At 40.4% G+C, this 21,763-nt stretch overlaps 1 protein-coding gene across 3 annotated transcripts in view; it reads left to right on the top strand.

Annotated features, from left to right (window-relative positions):
* Positions 1–19,976, top strand: part of LOC146008404 (CMP-N-acetylneuraminate-beta-galactosamide-alpha-2,3-sialyltransferase 2-like) — a 68,315-nt gene extending 48,339 nt beyond the window's left edge. For all 3 annotated transcript variants that reach the window (XM_083147639.1, XM_083147640.1, XM_083147637.1), the window contains 4 exons: positions 6,762–6,941; positions 10,405–10,450; positions 12,352–12,471; positions 19,741–19,976. In XM_083147639.1, the coding sequence (XP_083003765.1) occupies positions 6,762–6,941; positions 10,405–10,450; positions 12,352–12,471; positions 19,741–19,908 (514 nt within the window). In that variant the 3' untranslated portion in view covers positions 19,909–19,976. The remainder of the gene's footprint in view (positions 1–6,761; positions 6,942–10,404; positions 10,451–12,351; positions 12,472–19,740) is intronic.
* The last annotated feature ends 1,787 nt before the right edge of the window (positions 19,977–21,763 follow it).

Below are 21,763 nucleotides of genomic sequence, written 5' to 3' on the forward strand. Positions count from 1 at the left end.
GGGGATACCTATTTTCATCATACCTCTTACCTATAGTGGTGTAGGTGCAGACAGAAATCCACATTAGGGGTTATTCTGGTCCACACGCAACGTTGTGAATTTCGCAGTGTTGCATGTGGACTAAACGCCGCTTGCAGGTCCGCCCACCCCTTCCTTGCATGCCTGGTTGCCCGCATGGCTGCAAATGGATGCTTTGGCAAATCATCCATTCGCAGCCTATGGGGGGACGCCCACATCATACGATGGTTGCCGACCATCGAATGACATCCACATAGGACGTCCACGCCAGGTACACGCTTATCTAAGTGACTCTCAGGTCCCTTAGATATGCGTGCACCCTTGACAGGAACAGGACGGGCAGCTGGCATCCGGTGATGTTAGCTGCCTGCCCCCAGTGTCACCGGGCGACTTGCATGGAAACACCCATGAAACGCTGGGCGTTCCCATGGGCAAATATCCCGGCCCGCTGGGATTTTAGGGAGCCTCCCAGCCATTCCATGAGCATAGGCAAGTATGAGTTAAATGTACCCTAATTAATAGTAGTATGTATGAAAACTGGTTGTCTTTAGGGGAAATAAATGAACATAAAAGAGTTGTTGTAGTCTGTATGTATGTTTCAGAAAAAAAAAAACAATATTCACCAAAGCCATGATGAAATAAAATAAAAATAGGAGGAAATGCAGGTGTGTAAACAGTTATAATAACATCTGCAATTTAACATGCAGTAAAATTTTGGCCCAACAAATATGGACCCACTTACCATGGCCAGGGGGGTCCCTTAAACACCACTATAACAAATAATATAGACTCTGTATATTGGCTTCAAAAGTTTAAATAATAGTAATAATAATTAAGAAAAATACAAAAAAAGTAATATATATCCTACACTTTTGGAGAACACTACTCTGCAAATTATAGCATGGTATTTATATAGTACAACAGTGATACACTAAAACATACACGTTACTGTCCCATGCTAAACTGTTTCTCTGTTTATGTGTAACAATTTAGAGATCCCCTTTAACCCTTTGAGCGCCAACATTGCTGTGCTTAAAATGCCAGGGCCGTAGTCATGGAATATGAATCATATATGTTATTGCATGTGTATGATCTGAAGTCAATTACTTGGTTTAGTTAACTATTGCGCCACAAAAATGAAAGCTGTAGTGAGGGAGGCTGGCATTTTTAGCGAATATTTTGCACATCTCCCAACTCAACATTGGCACTCAAAGCATACCTCCCAACTATGAGGAGGATCGACGCTTTAAATAATAATAAAAAAAACCAGTATGGTGTTCCCCCTCCCAAGTATAACCATCCCCGGGCTCATTGAGCTGGTCCTGGTTGAAGAAATACGGGGGGGGGGGTCGGAACCAAATGGGGTCCCCCTATATTTCTATAACCAGCCCCAGGCTCTTGGGTCTGTTCTGGTTCCCCCCCCCCCCAAAAAAAATCTCCACAGCCAGTGGTGCTATGCCAGAGCTGGGGCACGCACGCACACACACTATTTTATTAGTTCCCTTAGCCAAAACTTGACACCCTGGCTGGTCAGCCTGGGCTGGGTCCCTCGAGTGAGTGGGGACCCCCTATCCCGACATCCCTGGGGTTTGGAAGCTGGGCTGATGGTGTAAAAAAAGAGGTAAATTAAATTTAAAAAAATAGATATTGGGTTCTGTAGTAGAACTGCAAGGCCTAGAAAACCACCCATACATGCTGGAACTTTGAGAACCACAAGTCCTAGAATGCAAGGCATTATTGGGCCAGCTAAGACTTGTAGTGCTTGCCTATCTTGATCACATAGGTTCGGTCCACTTGTCCATGTAGAATCCAAAAGGGTACCTGTGAAAACAAAATTTAAAATCCCCATCCATCCAGTGTAGATCACATCCTCTTCTTTCCATGTAGGCATCCAGGGGTTGGAAACAAAAATTAAAAAACCTAATCCAAACGGAATGAAGGAAATCCATGTCAACACATGGGCTTCCTTTCCCCAAATGCCAGGTTCCTGTTTAACTCCTGCCATTTCAGGACCTGGGAGCCAATCAGGGCGCTCTACAGCAGCAGTGCTTCCTTGATTGGCTAAACTGGGCTGACCAGTCAGTCAAGTGAAGCTATATTTCTATTTAAGCTCATCTGTTGTTGCGACCAGTGGCGCCGCTGATGGCTGCCTAGGCGCTGTGCAGCTCGGCGGGTATATGTTCCTGTGTCCCTCCCCTGTACATGTCCATCACCCTACCCAGGATACATGTAGTGCATACCTGTATGTGTTCATGTATATCTCTACCGTCACTGTTGAACTGTTACCTACCCGGCTTTTGCACAGCAATCCAAATCAAATTCCTAGTATATGCAAATATACCTGGCCAATAAAGCTGATTCTGATTCTGTATCTTCTATCTGGTTGCTAAAGATACTACTACATTTACTGTTATTGCACACTCAGTTTACTCACCATTTTCACACACTTAGTCTAAGTTATGTATACACACTTCTAGAGGGTGTCCCCCAATTATCTGGTGAGGGTACCCTCCTCCTTGCTTCCTTCTACCTCTCCTCTTTTTTTGTTTTTTAAGAGAGAGACAATTCTACATATGGGTTTTATTTTCCTATATGATGAGCCCCAATGATAACCCCTGCAGTTAGGAGAAGCCTTTTGTTGGACTTCAAGCCATCCACCTAACAAACCTTTTATAGTTACTGCATTTCTGAAATTACAATACCACACATTTGGGGTGATTCAGGTTGTCTCGCAAAGCACATTTGGTTTGATAATGGACAAAACCATGTGCACTGAAAATGGGGCAGATGGTTAGATTTGGGTGGGTGTGTACTTCAAACTGATACCTATATTGCAGTGTAAGAATAAAGCAACCAGTATTTACTCTGTACAGAAACCAAATAACTCAGCCAAATATAAATCTCTCTGCACTTTAAATCTGCCCCACCTGTAGTGCACATGGTTTTGACCATTAGCAAACCAATTGCGCTCTTCGAGACAAACGGAATTACCCCCCTTGTTTCACTTTTAACATTTACACATCACATGTTTTGGAGAAATGTTTCACTTATGATCTACACACAAAGAAGATCATCGCGTTGACTAAAGAAACCGCTACATGTCTGTCTTTCTTTTGCTCATTGTGAGTACGGACATATCTCACCAGTTGATATACATGTATTGATTTACCACAAGTGACTTGCACTCTGGAAATATCCTCTACTGATTCCTACGTATCAAGGTTCAGGATCAAAAGATGTAACTTCTCCATTTATTTCTCATTTCACACTACTCATATCTATATTGTATACATTGGTACCTGTGTATTTGTCGCCCTCACTACATTTTTTCTGTATCTGTATTGGGAGATGTGGCGACATCTCAGGGGGGGCTGAAAGGTTTGTGAGTCCCTCCCCGTGCGCACTAGGCTGCCAATGGGTAGTCCTCCCTTTAGGTGTCCTCACACCTATACTAAGAGGGTGAGCGGTATCCCCTTTCTGTGCCACAAATCTGTGTGAATAGGAGAAGGAATTGTGCGTCCCTTTATAAGAGAGTACCATTCCTCTTCTCTATATGAGTCAATAAGGGGTTCACCAAATGAACATTTTTTGTCCAGATGTTCCGTTGGTCCTCCTTCTGGAATACCACGTTCCCCTCGGAATATTTCGTCCAGTATTTATATGAAAAGAATATGGAGGAGATGCATATAGTGCAATAATCCTTTTTTATTTACAAACAGTTAAATTAAGTGGGTAATAATATCAAACGGAAAATAAATAGGGTCGTGGTAGGGAGACTGAGAAAGACTGATGTAATTACCAGATGTTGTTGAGAATTCTTTTTAGGGAAATTCTCATTGTAGGCATGGATGGATTATCCCAGGTCTGTCCGGAATCAGTTCTGGGAAAGGCATATTTATTTTCCGTTTGATTTTATTACCCACTTATTTTAACTGTTTGTAAATAAAAAAAGGATTATTGCACTATATGCGTCTCCTTCTCCATATTCTTTTCATATAAATACCTGAAAAAATATTCAGAGGGGAACATGGTATTTCAGAAGGAAGACCAACAAAACATCTAGACAAAAAAAATGGTCATTTGGTTAACCTCTTATTGACTCATATGGAGAAGAGGAACAGTACTCTCTTATAAGGGACGCACAATTCCTCCTCCTCTTCACAAATATTTGTGACGCCGAAAAGGGGATACCTCTCACCTTCTTAGTATCTCAGGGGGGCTGACTCATTCTAGGCTGCATTGCGCCACCTTGGTCCCACTTTCACCTTTTTTATTGTATGGTGGTCACAGTCCTCTGTATTATATATCAGTCGCTAATGCTTGCTTTATTGTGGATCCACTGAGGATCTCTGCAAAAGGCATATCTACCATAGGTGCAGGGAGTGCTGCTGCTGCTATGGGACCAGAGATGAGCTGGAACCACCTTCAATGTTGCATGTATTGTGGCCTGCAATATATCTAGTTACACTACTGAAAATGCTCATTATAATGTGGCGTAAATGAACTGGTCATTACAATTTGAACTGGAGGGCACTCTTTGGCCTAGTATAGACAGGAGCACTGTAATGTGTCATCATATGAACGGTGGGCATTTTTTCATATTGTGAATTAGGGCTGCTGTGTGGCATAATGTGAACTGGCAGAAATTTGGCTAGGGCACTATTACGGGGCTTACAGTTAACAACGGTTTGAGTGGTGTCTCTCTAAAAGCATTTGGACAGGAGTACCTTCAAAATGTTGCTATGGTGTCCAGAGAAATCTTTCTTCTCCCCTGCTCCCTGCATTATAGTGTAGTTTACTGCAAAGCCCTATGCATTGTGTGACGGTGACTACAGTGTTCTCTGCATTATATGGTGGTCATTTAAGTAGAAGGAACTATCTGCAGGGGGGTGGTTAATAGAGAGTATCGCTTCATTACTGTGTGATCCACACTTAGAATAGAATATGTTTTGATGCCCAGCAATCTGGTCTTGTCACAATTGTCGTCATCCACATGCATTACCACTATATTTCAGGTGCTAAATAAACATTTGTGTGCTCATATTCACACAATCCCCTATGTCATGGCTTTTTCATCATGGAAAAAAAATGTTATTCCCAGTAAAGCTAAAAACACCTAAAAAAAAATACTGGGTTGAGATTTTGGATAAGTTTTATTTTTATTTTTTTTCATTATTATTGTTGAGTAAAGTGACCATGGCACAATATCTTTTTGTGATTTTTTTTTTTTATGTGATCCTATAGTCAAAAAGTTTTTGCCTATAGTGGGGGAAATTTACTAAAGGAAAATTGTAAAAAATAGGTGTATTTGTATCCAGAAATACACTTATTTTTGATAGCACATCAATACGTATACGAATTGCCGTATTTTCAGGATAGTAAATGTCAAAAATAAGTGTATTTCTGTATACAAATACACCTATTTTTTTTTTACAAATTTCCTTTAGTAAATTTCCCCCAGTGTGTCAGGAAGTAGACTAATCGCACATCCATGAAAAAAAAAAAACTAATACTGAAACGACTGGAAATTGAAGTATATTCCTCCTGCACTTGTCAAATGAACAATTTAACAACTGCAAAGAAAAACCGCATGGATATACTGTAAGGTAGAACTACATAGCAGTGAAAAATGCTTTTTAAATATTAAGGAATTTCTTTTCCCACTGTGTAAAAAAAAAAGATTTGTGTGGCACCACTATACTTTTATAAATATTTCATTTTGTGGTGCTGTGGTTTAACTTTTGTGATAAACTATTTATGAACCATTTGGGATATTGAGTTTAAAGTACAAGAATCCTTTCAAACTGGGATGACTTGAAGATAGCTGAAAATGAAGTGAACTGTTGTTTAAGCATAAAAAAAAAAAACATTTTCCAGTACCCTTTACAAGTCCTCATAAACTCGATCAGTCATGCTGGAATATAGTGGCTGATATTTCAAATAAAATTCAGTAACCTGTTGCTGCTGAGCTAGGGCAATCCATGCAGGTTACAAGCATTACTATCACTGCGGATTAGGAAAAACTACAATTGGCATCATATGATTTATTGAAAATGTATTTTTATTTACAAAAAGTATAATATTTAAATGTAAAGTACACTTTTGGCCTTCTACTGTAGGTCAATATTTTTTGTATATATAAATAAATCTGAGTGCATATTTTTATTTAACATTCTGCAAAAATATACATGGAAACTTGGGATTCAATTACTTAGTACTAAATTGGTCTTGGTGTCTAATGCTGGGCATACACTAGGTGACTTCTCCTATCAGAGAAGTCGCCACAATCCCCGTTTGATTGCATGTGATCCTATCCAAGCCTGCCTGGCTCGGAAGCAACCCAACAGATTGCTTCTGTAGTCGGTGCAGCTCGCAGCCTCGGGTGTGATGCACACAGGACCGTGCATCTCTTCGGACCTGCTGTCTAACACAAGCAATTTGGACGCTTTTCACACGATTGATCACTGCAATCGCATGAAAGAAAAAACTAAAATTGCATGTGAATCACCCTAGTGTATGGCGGCCTTATTTGTGTGTGCAGGAAGTGAAGCACCATAATACATTGCTCTGTACATTGCTGCAGTACATTTGTGTGCTACTTTTCTACATATTCTATATATGCTAGGGAGGAAGGGCACCAAAGTGGTTGTTTTGAGTTTCTGGAGTGCCGGGCGGTAATTTTTTTTTGTACGAGTTTTAATTTTATTTTCTGTCTTTTTTTTTTTTTGTATAAAATAAAACAGAATGAATGGGGCTCGCACATCTGGATTTGAAGCTGATGTAGGTTCCAGAACAACTCATCATTTTATGTACCCTGAAAGTGCTGTGCACCTCCCCCATGGAGTCCACTTGGTCTTGATCCCATTTAAACTCAAAGATTTAAAATGGATTACAAGTGCTCTTTCAACTGGAGAGATTAAACGGTAAGTAAGGGGTTATAGTCAACATTGTATAGTAAAGCTTTTTGGCTGGGGTACAGGTATTGGATTGTATACAATATACCCTCCTAGCACTGCCTTCCTTAGATCACAAGGTTTGTACATCTGTTTTCGTGAAAACTTTAAACCAACCATAACTATCTCATGTATATAAATGGTAAGGCACCTTATAATACCATACAGTATGTTCTCACTGGTTCCACGAGTCAAAGAAAGCAGGCTGCTTATGGAGCGGTGAGTGGTGTCTAAAATAAAAAAAATATATTTAAACCAGAAACAGGTCTGTCAAATACTTTCTGTATATTATAATTTTGCCTACTAAGTCATATACATTTGCTATGTTTTACATGATTACATAACTGAGATCATATTGGGCAGATTTACTAGAGGGATAATGCAGAGAGAGAGATGAAGTATCAGCCATCCAGCTTCTGTCATTTTTCAAACACATCGTGCAACATGGAGTTAGGAGCGGATTGCCATGTTATCTCTCCATTTTATCACACTCCAAGGCTTAGTACAGCTCCCCTATTGACGCTTCCATTTATCTCATGAAACCTTTATATAATAGACATTTGTTGACTCCATGTACCATATAGAGTCTATTCTCAGAGCTATCTAATACTACGTATAAAGCCAATCTGTATTGTAAGCTTGCCAGCAGGACCCTCCTACCTTTTGACTGTCTGTAAATACCCAGTTTGTTGTATAACTGTCTTCTTTTGTAAAGCGCAACAGAATATGCTGCGCTATATAAGAAACTGTTAATATATAAATAAAAATTGTAAATAAATGGTCTCCTAGGAAAACAGCCCTTTGGTTAGTGACAAAATGCTGCAATTATTTTGTGCACTTTGGGAGCATGAATGAGTTTTAACCCTTTGAGTGCCAACATCTCCGAGAGAAGTGCCGATCGCTCACATTTCTTATATAAATTCAAACAAAATGTTGTATAAAAAAGATTAGATTTCTTATATAAGGTAAACATTACAGCTCAAAATGATGAATAAAATGTTTGCTTGGCAATTTTCACACTGATTTTGTCAAATTTACTTGGCACTCAAAGGATTAATGATCACCAGCTTTACCGCTGAAACACAGAAAAAACATCTAATCAGACAGGGCACTACTTCCCTTTGTGGCCCTTCTTTAGCCACCTTTTAATTTTCATATTCCCTGACAGAGGGAGCAGCCAGTGACATGACAAAAGCTGAAGTAGGGTTACAATCCTTTTATTTGTCAGATTCCATGCCATTTTTTTACAACTCTAAAGGCCCATACACACTGGGCGACTTTGAGCTAAAAGTTGCTCAAAACAACAGGATTGAGCGGCTTTCAGCTCAAAGCCACCCAGTGTGTATGGCCCGGCGGTGAGCACTGCTGCGCGCTCCCGCAACATCGCCAGGAAAGCCGTTCTACTGGTTATGCCTTAAACAGTAGCAGCCACTGGGATCATTCTACAAAATGCTAATTTCCTAGTCTGGCGCACACACATTGCATTATAGAAATGATCAGTTCAAGAGAGGAGCAACGTGTTAGCTTAAAATGTTTAGTTAAATGGAACAAAACTCCCACCAAATCTTTCCATATGGTAACAGAGGTTTTTGGGGCAGATTACATGTCACATGCACATGTGCTGCTTGAGTGGCTCAAAAGATTTAATGACACGAGGATGTCGAAGATGATGAAGAAAGAAATGTGTGAAAAAATCGTGCAGACTGTCAAAAATTTTAGGGAGGTTTGTGCCAAGATGGGAAAGAAAAGGACACGCACTAGGCGAGTCGAGCAGCGCTTGTATTAATAGACAATACCAATTGGTTGGAAAAATATAACAAATTTTACTGTATTAAAATACATGCATAATTACAATATTACATAAAATATATATATAAAAAAACACAATAATATAACAGGTAGGGTGGGGAATAAAAAGTAAATTGGAATGAATGAAAATTAATATAATAACCAAGCCTCAATGGATACGTCTGGATATATATTGTGATCACTTTTTGGGGGACGGGTAAGTGCACGTTACCAATTGATGTATTAGAGTCCTTTCTAGGTGGTGTAACCGGGGGTCCTCACGATGTCTGCGGCTGAGTGGAATTGCCACTGGAGGAACAATTGCTCGCTTGATGATGTTCAGTCCTCTGATTTAGGGTGGGAGAATTATGTTTTTAGCTCAAATCACCTGGAGGAATCTCTGAAGCGATATACCCGGTGGATATTACAGCAATGATGTGGAGTGTGGCTTCCGTGCCCAGTGATGGTACTCCCTGGTGTGGATGTTGTTCACCTGGGGTGCTGAGCACGTTGTCCGCCAATTGAAGTGTCCAAAGTTTGGATGAATGATGAAAGGGTGTCCGCAAAAAGGAGGGGGGTCACAGCGATATCCAGAGGCTGGGAGGATTAACTAACGCGTTTCACTGCGTCCTGCAGCTTTATCAAAGGGGTTGAGACTGTGTACCTAGCTCAGGTATATATACCCTACTCCTCGTAGTCCAGATGCTTTTGCTTCAAACTGTATAACGTCTCGTCCACTGTCAGTGACCAACAGGTTGGAGACTCGCCGCCATGTAACACGCAGCACGGTAACGACTTCAACAAATAGCGGGAATGGAAACGCCAACCTATCCTATCATTTTCATTCATTCCAATTTACTTTTTATTCCCCACCCTACCTGTTACATTATTGTGTTTTTTTATATATATTTTATGTAATATTGTAATTATGCATGTATTTTAATAAAGTAAAATTTGTTATATTTTTCCAACCAATTGGTATTGTCTATTAATACAAGCGCTGCTCGACTCACCTAGTGCGTGTCCTTTTCTTTCTTTTCTTGAGTGGGGAGTGACTACCCCCACATTTGAGCAGCTGCTTCCATTGAGGATTCAGCTCATTACCAAGCGCCTGACTATTCCTAGTGAATATACTTTCTCTCTTTTGTGCCAAGATAGTGCCAAAGCTTCTCACTGTCAAGCTGAAAGAAAATAACATGCACATCTCTACAGACATTTTGGAACAAATTCAGGTGAATTCAGATTTCATTGCTAGAATACCCCCAATACTCTCCAGACTTATCACTGTCTGACTTTACTTTCCCTAGTAAAGCGGACAGATAATGAGCTGCAGCACAGCTTTGACCAATGTAAAATAAGAATACAGAAGGGGAGTACCTAGAAGGGGGACAGAGATAAAATGTAGATATTGTTCCAGCCAATCGGATACTGTCAGGTTACAGTCTGCGTTTGGTAGTTTCTTTTGGTAGTTTATCTCTCTCCAAGACTTAGTACATCTGCACTTCATATTTGTTTTCTTTCCTATTTGTTTTTTGAGAACTGTGTGCATGACCTTTTTCGTTTTTGCTCATTTTAAATGTAGACAAATTAAAATCTGCCTAGCAATGAATGTAAATGGTAATATGTTCTGTCATTTCTCTTTAAGCACGTACAGACCAGTGAAGCAGTTTATCCAAGCTGATAAAGACAAGGTAAGCTCTATATGAATAACCAGCAGATCTATGGTGTTATTAGACTGAACAATATTAGAAAACAATATTTTTTAACTTTTTTATGTTTTTTATACTTTTTCCAAGTAGAACCACAAAATTCAGTTCTTTTATAAATAAAAATAAAGGTACTTGTGTAGTTTCACGGCGCACACTATGCTACGCTGTGAGCGTAGCCCAATGACAGCCTAGCGCAGTTAGTGTAGTGTCCCCGTCAGGCAGCGTAGTCACCGTACTGTTCTCGCGAGCCGCAGCTCTATCCCCGGCAAGCCTAGTGAGCGCCTCTCACACAGTGCCGGTAACAGCCAGATCCCCTGCGCTGGTGGACACCGGCGGAGAGGCGATCATGCGGGTGCCAGCGGAGAGGCACTCCATCTGCCTGAGATGCGCAAGTGTCTCATACGCTTGTGCATCTCAGTAATCTGTGCGGCAGGGTACGGCAACCCTGCCCATGTCCGCTTCAGGGAAATATTTATGTATATATGGTCTTCAGGATGCCAGTGATGGCATCCTCAATTATGCCTTTATTCCAGCGTTGGTCTCCTGTCGGGATGCCATTGTTGGTATTGTGACTGCCGCCATCCTGTTCATATGGGGACAAATCTGTATATACTGTTACAAAATAGAAACATTTATTTGATATGTTAACTATTTCTTTATTTTTCGTAAAGCAGTTACATTAATAGTACAAGTTGATTATCCCTTATCTGAAATGCTCGGGACCAGGAGCATTTCGGATAGGGGAATGTTCCGGATTTCGGAATATATTTTTTTCATACTCCCCTGGCATCCACAGTGTCCTGGCATGCCTCGGGTCCAATGCATCCATCTTTTGAGGAATCCCCAATCCCAATGATGCATTGCGCTGGTAACCTCACCGGTGCAATGCATCATTGGCACCAGGAATGCCTCTAAAGAAGGATGCAGAGGGACCAGGTGAGAATGAAAAAAAAAATCTAGGTGCTGGTGGTTAAAAAAACATTTAACAAAAGAAACAGGTTTTCAGAGTATTCGGTTTTGGATATCCGGATAAGGGATAGCCAAAATGTGTTTAATGTAAGTCCTTCTAAGTAAAAATGCTCTTCCATCATTATTTAGACTTTTAATAGGTAGCATTAGATGTGATTTTGTGTGGAATTCACTAGGATTGCCATCAGATAGGCAAAATTGATTGCAATGATGGTAAAAGTGCAGAAGTGATTACGATGCAACATACACCCCTCTAAGTACAGAATTAAGGCACTTGTAATAATGTCAAAAAAACAGGGTAACCATTTCAGCAAAATGTTAAATTCTTTTGAAGGAGGATGGATGGATCGACCTACTCAGTATTCCTAACTAGTTAACCCTTAACAATTGATCCCTATTTTACAGTAACTATATTGAGTGATGATTTTATTAATCAGCATATTGGGAAACTTGGGAGTTCTCCATAAGATAACAGAAATGTGTAACTAATAAACAATACATGTAACCAACTGCTCTCTTTTTGAATACAGAAGAATCAGCCCACCACTTACTATAACATATTGAAAGACCTGTGTGGAGAGTGGGCAATAAAACTACCTATAACATGATATGCATAAAATCACATTTATTTAATAAAATAGATTTTTGTGAATATTGTTGTTTATTCTCATAAATGGTTACCTGAAAAATTAAAGTTGAGCTTGGCAGTAGTGCAACATGATTCAATATGATGATACACATTATTTGATATGGTACAAAAAAAAACAGATTTGCAGGTAGTTTTTTATTTTATTTTTTTATATAAAAACAAAACAAAAGCAGATCTCTGTAAAAATTTGATCCCCCCCCCCCCCCCCCCCCCCCACACACACACACACACACCTTAATCCATTTATTTTGTGTATGTTTTTCAGGTATTAATATTTAATCCATCTTTTTTCAAATATATTCATGATAACTGGACCAATCACCATGGGAAATATCCATCTACTGGAATGCTGGCACTCATCTTTGCATTACATATATGTGATGAGGTGAGTAAATCCAATTAGTGCTATACTGCAATATGTTTTTAATATACATCTTTTGATATTATAATGCACCATTAACACTGTCAAGCTACTTTACTTCTTCCTAATGTGAAGAGTTGCCAGTCCTTACCCTACAGTACATCCAGTGGGGGCACCAGAGGTGGAGCTGCAGCACAGTTCAAAATTTAAAATAGGAAACCCACACCAACTGCCATTCCAAACTGACTGGCAGTTGGTGTATCTCCCCTATTTGAATTTTGAACTGTGCTGCAACCCCAGAGAAGGATTAAGATAGCTTAGGTCCTTAGGAAAGATAGTGACTTCTAATCCACTTATAAGTAAATAGTATATAGTGCATATAATTAATAAGATGCAAACGCCTAAATAGCATACATTCATGGGGCAATTGATTCTGTGGAAAATATATAATTAGACCCAGGCTTACTGCAGAAGAATAACATTGAACTGTAAAAACCGAAGCTATTTCATTTTAAATAAATTTTCTAATTTTAAGTCCTTTCCCAATTTTTTAAACCAGCAGCTAATGCATGTTAAGTGCTATGGGTTGACAAGCTGGCTGTGGTAAGGGCAAGACCTACTTAGATTTCTGTTTGAACACCAGGAATTTACAAACAAACTACCACAGCAACTAAATAGCTCCGATCACTGCAACAAGCCCATTGTTCATCGTACGGCCTGCGGGAACTGAATATGCCCCTAGACTACAAAGGAAAGCGGAAAATATGGCAGTGGTTAGACACTGCACCTTGAAATAACATTAAACCACAAATTAAATTTGCTTTTTTTATTTCTTTATTTTAATTTTATTTTGTTGTTTTCTTTAGTTTCTTTCATTCTTTTGTATTGTTGTCTTTGTTTTTTTCCTGTCTCTTTCTTTATTATGTATGTTATGTTTTTATTTGTTTATTTTTCTTTCTTTCCTTCTTGTTTCTTTCAATTTTTCTCTTTTTGTTACTTTCATTTACTATTTTTCTTTTCAGTCTTTCTTTCTTGTTTTCTTTTTCACTTTCTCTTTCTTTAATACTTTATTCCTATCATTTTCTATAGCTTTGTTTTTTGCTTTTTTGTTTTTTCTTTCACTTTTTTTTTACATTTGTTGTTTTCTTCATTTTACTCTTTCTTTTTTTTCTTTCTCTCTCTCTCTCTCTCTCTCTCTCTCAGGTCCATTTAACAATCACATTATCTTGCCTTAATATCATGACTAAATTGCATTTCAGAAACAACAATTATTCACTAGGAATACTCAGGCGCTTAAACAGAGACTGTATCCCCAAAGAAGCAGCTGCTCAAATATGGGGGTAGTCACTCCCCACTTGCAATAAGAAGAAAAAAAAGGACAAGCTCAAGGCGAGTCGAGCAGCGCTGTGAATGAAGGACAATACCAGATGATAGGAATTGTAACAATTTTACTCAATAAAATGACATGAATTGACATAAATATCAATAGTACAATAAATAATACAAAATTGAATGAGGGGGGGGGGAATAAAAGTAAATTGGAATGAATGCTTTTAAAATCAATAGCCAGGCCTTGATGGATAGGTGTGGTGTGGGCAATGAAAAAGTTATTGCTGTTGGGGGGAGGGTAAGTGCACGTTACCAGATGTTGAGTTTCAATTCTTACCGAATTTAGGCAAGATTGGTGTCCTCACGATGTATACGGTTTGATGGATTACCGCTGGAGGAAAAAGGATGAAATGATGCTCACTGGAATATTCAGTCCTCCAATTGGGGTGAGCAGAGGGTCGTTTGTATCACCGGAGGAGTCCTCGGAGCAATGTGCCCAAATGCTGGCACTGGGAGGAGGTATTGAAAAGGCTTCCGTGCACAGTTAAGGACTCACTGGTGCAGGTGGAGAATGGCATCCATAGTGGTCACCTGAAACTGCTGTGCACGGTGTCCGCCAATATTCAGGTTAGTGGAAAAGACAGTGGTTAGTGGAAAAGACAGTGTCCACACCACAATGATGGTCCGCACACACTATCCAAGGCTTGGTACTGTCATCTAACGCGTTTCACTGCGTCCTGCAGCTTTATCAAAGGATAAAGCTGCAGGAATGCAGTGAAACGCGTCATCCTTTTCATCCTTTTCCCTCCAGCGGTAATCCATCAAACCGTATACAACGTCAGGACACCAATCTTGCCTAAATTCGGAAAGAATTGAAACTCAACATCTGGTAACGTCCACTTACCCTCCCCCCAACAGCAATAACTTTTTCATTGCCCACACCACACCTATCCATCAAGGCCTGGCTATTGATTTTAAAAGCATTCATTCCAATTTACTTTTATTCCCCCCCCCCCCCCTCATTCAATTTTGTATTATTTATTGTACTATTGATATTTATGTCAATTCATGTTATTTTATTGAGTAAAATTGTTACAATTCCTATCATCTGGTATTGTCCTTCATTCACAGTGCTGCTCGACTCGCCTTGAGCTTGTCCTTTTTTTTCTTCTAAATTGCATTTCATAATGCGATCATGTGGGTGAATGTACCACATGACACCTGCAGAAATATAGGCTCTGAAATGAGCCCATCCTGTTTATGTGCTGTAAGAGCCATCTGCACATGCATGGTCTTCGCGACCGCAATGCACAGAGGTTGGTGAACCCTGCCAAAACTGCATCCTGCAGCCCATGAGCTTCTTTTAGATGGTAGCAGCGGGGACCAATATCAGGAATGCTTTACTTTCCTGATATTGGTAAATTAGGTGTTATGTCAATGGAGGGAACACAGCAGGTATCACAGATACCTGCACCTAACCCCTCCTTCATACATTCCGTGTATACCAAATATTTGAAGCTAGCTCCTGAAATGGGTCTTTTTGTGGACTTAACACAAATATTGCTTGATAAATGAGTCCCTTTCTCTCTCTTTCTTTCTTATTCTTTTTCTCACCATTTCTTTCTCATGCTTTCTTTCCTCATTAATTCTTTTTTACTTTGTTTTTCTAACCCTTTTCTTTTTACTATTTTATCTTCATTTCTTTTAACTTCTTTCTCTTCTCTCTTTCTGTCTGTGGGGCCCATTTGAAAAAGCACTCATGGGCAGATTTGTACAGTATAATGCAATCATATCGGCTGAATTTATCACCCGGCACCCACAGAGTCAAATATTGCAAAGGAGCCTGTCCCTGTGATGTGATTTAAGGGCTGCTGGGTCTTCTGGACATGCGCAATTATCGCAAGTTCTTCTTTTGCTGAGGACCACCACAAAATGGCCGCCCCCATACAGCAGACAGTTTCAGAGAACTGTGTGCTATATGGGGGCGGCCATTTTGTGGTGGTCCTCAGCAGAAGAACGGAGCCGCCGGGACCAGCGAGATAGGTAAGTCTGCGGGGGATTGGGGGGGTGTAACTATAGCACCGCAGCCCCCGGCGCCCCCACATGCACAGCGCCCCCCCGCGGTGGCGGGGGCTGCGGTGCTATAGTTACGCCGCTGTGCCCTCTTGACTATCATGCCCGCACAGGCCTCCTCTACGTGTAATAATGCAGGGGGTGTGGTTATCAGAAAGGTGTATAAAGCAGGTCCCTTGAGACATTCAGGGAGTCCTCTATGATGCACAGGTTATTTCTTCTCGAGCGATTTTCCAAATTGTCGAGCTTGTTCTGCATCTGGTATGCAGTTTTCTGCAACGTGTCAGTGGTAGCTTTAAGAGAGTGTATATCTAAAGCCCTGTACACACAGGGGAGATATATTGGTACTTGTGTATTATCTGGGCTCCCGATTTTTTTCATCGCATGCCACTACTTAAGGCATGCGATGCGATGCGATTTTTCATTGTAAAGACCCGATTTTTAATTGTATAGTCACCCATGGGTGATTTCATACCCCCACTATCCAACTACCCATGGAGTTGACTTTATATACTGTGGCGAGGGCAGCGAGCCACTGAGCCCGAAGCGTGGCGAGCGGACGCGGATTACTTTACATGTATTCTGCATGCGCTCGCCACGCTTCAGGCTCGGTGGCTCGCTGCGCTCGTCACACTATGAAAATGGGAGCGCGCACAAGGCGATTTATCAATAGGGCACACTCCCATCACTGGCAATATGGTCGCCAGCGACAATATTTCCAGCGATTTCAGCCCCTATCGCCCCTGTGTGTACACAGCTTTAAAAAACCTCTCCAATGTGTGCTTCATTAGCATTCACCCTTTTAGTGGCTTGTTTCAGCTGCGATTTTATGTCTTGGACTGCCTGCTGGAGTTTAGCAGCATGTGCGTCCTGTATAGGGTTAATGGTTTCTTGGATAGCCCTCACCATGTCCTCAAATGCAGTGGGGCTGCCTGTGGTTGCTGGGACTGTGAGTGGAACAGCTCAGGCTGCGTGAGGGGTGTCTGGGGGGTCTCCAGGACACTCACATGTGTTGGGCACGTGTCCTTCACTGTGCCCTGGGAGCCGGCGGCCATGTTGGAATGGCTTCTCTGCGGGAGAGGCGGCTGGCGCGGCGCCTGGTACGACGCCGATCCATCCCCGCAGTTTAAAATATTTTTTCTCAGCCGACGGAGGAGCGGTGTCACGCGGCACACCAGCTTCCTCCTTTCATTCATTTTCACACAGAGTGAGCCGGCAGCTGGCTGACACCAGGGGGAGCTCCAGCATACAGTTCCTCCAAGGCTGAGAGCTGTCCGGGAAGAACGCTGTAGATGAGGAACTCTTTTGCTCCTTTATGGGGGGAGATGGTAGTGTCTAGATTCCCTTCAGTCGGGGAGATAGCTGCAGCCTGCAGCTAGGCAGTGCCAGCACTGTTGCTGCTCTGTGTGTGTGGCACATGTGGGATGGGGGTCTTAAGTGTTGACAGCATTGGGATTGTACAGAATTTTTGTGAGTGTTTGTGTGTGTGTTTTTTTTTTTGTAGGGAATGTTGTTTTTGTTTAATTAAAATGGGAGTGTGTGTGTGTATTTTTAAGTAAAAGTTGTGTGTGTGTGCGCATCTGCGTGAAAAAAGGCATGTGTGTGAGTGTGTACGTCTAAGTACATAAGGTGTTTGTGTGTGTGTTTAAGTATGTGTAAGCACGCATCTGTATGATAGGTGTGTATGTGTGTGTATGCGTGAGTGAGAGGGTTGTATGTGTGTGCGCACGTCTGAGAGAGGTGTGTATGTGGGCATCTGAGTGAGAGGTGTGTATGTGTGTGCGTACGTCTGAGTGAGGTGGGTATCTGAGTGAGAGGTGTGTATGTGGGCGTCTGAGTGAGAAGTGTGTATGCACGTCTGAGTGAGAGGAATATATATTTATTTATCATGCCTCCAGGCGACTGGGGCAAACTTACGCTACTGACAAAAACCCCTGTGATCTGTCAGCCTCAAATTAAAAGTATCACCAATACCCAAAATATGACCACCATTGAAAAAAATGGTTCCAATCAAATACAATTATGCATACACAATATTTGGTTAATGTACAATTCCTTATTCCATGTAAAACATTCACTTGTGTAGTAAAGCAAATACTGAACCATTAAGCTCATCCGATAGATTTACAATGGTTCTATTCCGCACTTGCTCCTATTAACTAATCCATGATAGTTTAAAAGACAACATATTTTAACCAAACAAATAAACAGATGTTTTTTTTGTGTGTTTTTTTAAAGACAACACATATATTATGCAAGCGATACAGTGTGCATACAGAAAGCCATGCCCTACCTCCATCAATGTCTGTCTGATAATTATGTGCAACATGAAAAAAAATAAAAGCAGCAAAGTAGTAAAACGCAATGTATTTTTTAACAATTAAAATGTTTGTACTTTTCCTGCTGTTAGAATCTAAAAAATTAGAATTAAGCACTTAATATGCCGAAGCAGAGTTAGTGGAACACCTTCATTAAGGTGAAGAGGGCGTGCAATTGTATATTTAATTCATAAAGACAAATATTGTATTAATACTTTAGTTTAATGTTTCCTATGTGTGTAAATTTAATCAGTAGCTTGGGGGAAAATTATTTAATCTATGGTAATACTTGTATTTATTGTGTTAACCCTTTGAGTGTCAACATCTCAGAGATGTTCATAATATCCGCTAAAAATGCCAGCGTCACTCACTTTTGTTGGTACTTGTTTCCTATCTGGGCGCCCAGGTTTTCTACGTACGGCACCGTAATGAAATCGGATCGCATCGGATTCGGTACTCGATGATGTACGATGGTATACGATGCGATGCGATCCGATTCGATTTCCCATAGGAAACAATGTGAAATGGCTCAATTTAGCCAAATTATCATAGGAACAATAGTAAATGGGCCAAAAACACCCCTGAACATTGAAATGTCCCCCCAAAAGTAGTTGACGCCACCCCGCCATCAACGTGAACCTGAAGCGTGGCGAGCGCAGCGGTACGCGTCCTCCGACCTTTTCATGCCCTACTATCCACTAGGGCGTGGAGTGAGAATAGAATAGTGTGGCGAGCGCAGCGAGCCACCGAGCCCGAAGCGTGGCGAGCGCACGCGGATACCTTCACAGGTAAACGCGTCCCTTCGCGGGCTTCCCAGGTGTCCATGGCGAAGCGGACACCTGGGAAGCCCGCGAAGGGACGCGTTTACCTGTGAAGGTATCCGCGTCCCCTCGCGGGGCTCGCTGCGCTCGCCACACTTCGGGCTCGGTGGCTCGCTGCGCTCGCCACACTATTCTATTCTCACTCCACGCCCTAGTGGATAGTAGGGCATGAAAAGGTCGGAGGACGCGTACCGCCGCCCCTCGCGGGCTCGCTGCGCTCGCCTCGCTGCGCTCGCCTCGCTTCGGGTTCACGTTGATGGCGGGGTGGCGTCAACTACTTTTGGGGGGGGGGGACATTCCACTGCTCTGTGGGTTTTTTTGGGGTTTCTGGCCCATTTACCATTCTTCCCTATGCTGATTTGAGTAAATTGATCCATTTAACATTGTTTCCTATGGGAAATCAAATCGCATCGCATCGCATCGTTCAATATCGTGTATGTGTATTTGTGGTATCCGATGCGATGCGATCCGATTTTTATACGGAGAATAGCATGGTGCGCAATTAACTTAGCGGGCGCCCAGATAGGAAACAAGTACCCTTTTGTTATATAAATTCAAATAAAAAAAGGTGTAAAAAAAAATTCATAATGATGATAAAAATTTTTGCTTGATAATTTTCACACCTATTTTGACAAATTCACTTGGCACTTAAAGTGTTAATGAGCAACATATGGAGCTTAGAATGCATATTGTAAATAATTACCGCTTTACAAGAGTGATTTATAATAATGGATGTTTTATATTATTTTTAGATATCAGTGTTTGGTTTTGGTGCAGACCAAAATGGAAACTGGCACCACTATTGGGAAAACAACAGATTTGCCGGAGCTTTCCGAAGGACCGGTGTACACAATGCAGATTTTGAATCTAAACTCCTGGAATCATTAGCCAATGAAGGAATACTGACCATTTACAAATAATGAATGAAAAGTAATATCATGATTTTGTACTTTGATAATTAAAAAAAAAAATCTTGGCCATATTGCAACTTGTGTGGAGTGTGCTGTAGGCTTACAACATTTTGGTAATTTAAATATAGTTTCACTTACTGTGTACCTTTGGGGAAATAATAAAATATTATAAAAGGTATGTGAATTTATGCGAAAAGCAAAAGGGGGGATACTGGGGAAGCTAAGAGTACAAAAAGAAAAAAAAAAGGAAATCTATGATACTAAAAACAATGCTCAACTTAGGTAGGTGGATTCCTCTGCTAGAATCAATTTAGTCATCTCATTCTAAGGCCAGTATTCAATGCCTCTGATTCGCCATATTTTCTGGGGAATCAGGCAATTCGCCGGGTTTACAGGGAATTTTCTCACAGAAAAAACAATTCGCCCTATTCAATGGACACAATTCTCTGCAAATGAAGAGCGAATGTCTGGCGATTCTCTGTTTGTGATTCTCCGCGATTCGCCAGTGGTTTTCAATGGGGTTTTTAGTGGAATTCGCCGAGAGTGTATTCAATGCTGAAGTGGAGAACTGCTTTCTCCAGTGATTTTCCCCCGGATTCTCCATTTTACATTCGTCATCTTTTTCTGGAGAACTGGAATATGATCTTTGAAAATAAAGCGTTTTTTTTTATTTTTATTTTGGTGTGAAAAATCAGATTTTTTTTTTCTGTGAAGGGGCATGCTATTTTTATTCATGTCCTTGCAGCACATGAATATAATTGAATATTTTTTTTTTAAATATATATATATATATATATATATATATATATATATATATATATATATATATATATATATATATATATATATACACAGAGAGGAGATTATGATAACAATCCCAGAAGAATACAGGCGGCACTCAAGGGTCAAATGGAAGGTATCCAAAATCCAATTTTATGGCATCAGTGTTACAATACAGACAGCGTCATGACGCTGTCTGTATTGTAACACTGATGCCATAAAATTGGATTTTGGATACCTTCCATTTGACCCTTGAGTGCCGCCTGTATTCTTCTGGGGTTGTTATCATAATAGCTCCAGTGAATCTCCTCTCTGTCTACCCATGTAAGGAGGGCACCTAGGACACCTAAGGAGAATTAAAGTATTGAATACCTGCCTAACAGTGTATCAGTTGTCCAAGCAGTTCAATTACTCTGGAACCTTTCAATTCAAAATATTAACATCCATTCAGAGTAATTGAACTGTTTGGATTGTTTTATTATCTTATATATTGGATATGGTAGCATAAACAGAGATCCATACATTGAAAACATAGTTGTATATCAAAATTATATCAGTAAAGACGAATATCAATAATGTGGTTAAACATACATAAATATACGAATTTTAAACCTATAAATGAAGAAATAAAATGAAGCTTAAGAACCAAGAGAGACTGATTTGCTGTCAGACAAATAAACCAGTAGAATAGTAAAGGCAGAGAAAAGCAAAAGGAAGGGCAAAACTAGAGAGAAGTAAAGAACAAGAATAAGGAAAGAAGGAATATAGAAAGTGAGGGAGAAGGACAGTTCCTCGGCAAAAGTTCCCATATTATATATTTATTTTTATTATTATTTTGTCATCTCCGTGCCATCCATATCACCATTTTGCTTTCGTCATTGACTATTTGTCTTCTGTTTGAGGCTGCTATTTAGTAGTGCTAGAAAGGTCAACTGCTTTTGACGTATGTCATACTTGTATATTATTGAGATAAATAATACATACAAAATTTTCACCACCTGATACTTTACTGGCAAGGATACCTTGGAATGTATACTTGATCCATCAAAAAACAGTTTAAAGCTTCTACATGCACAGGAGATAT

The sequence above is a fragment of the Crinia signifera genome, chromosome 6 (genome assembly GCF_055691185.1).
Source record: "Crinia signifera chromosome 6, ASM5569118v1, whole genome shotgun sequence".
NCBI classification, from domain to species: Eukaryota; Metazoa; Chordata; class Amphibia; order Anura; family Myobatrachidae; genus Crinia; species Crinia signifera.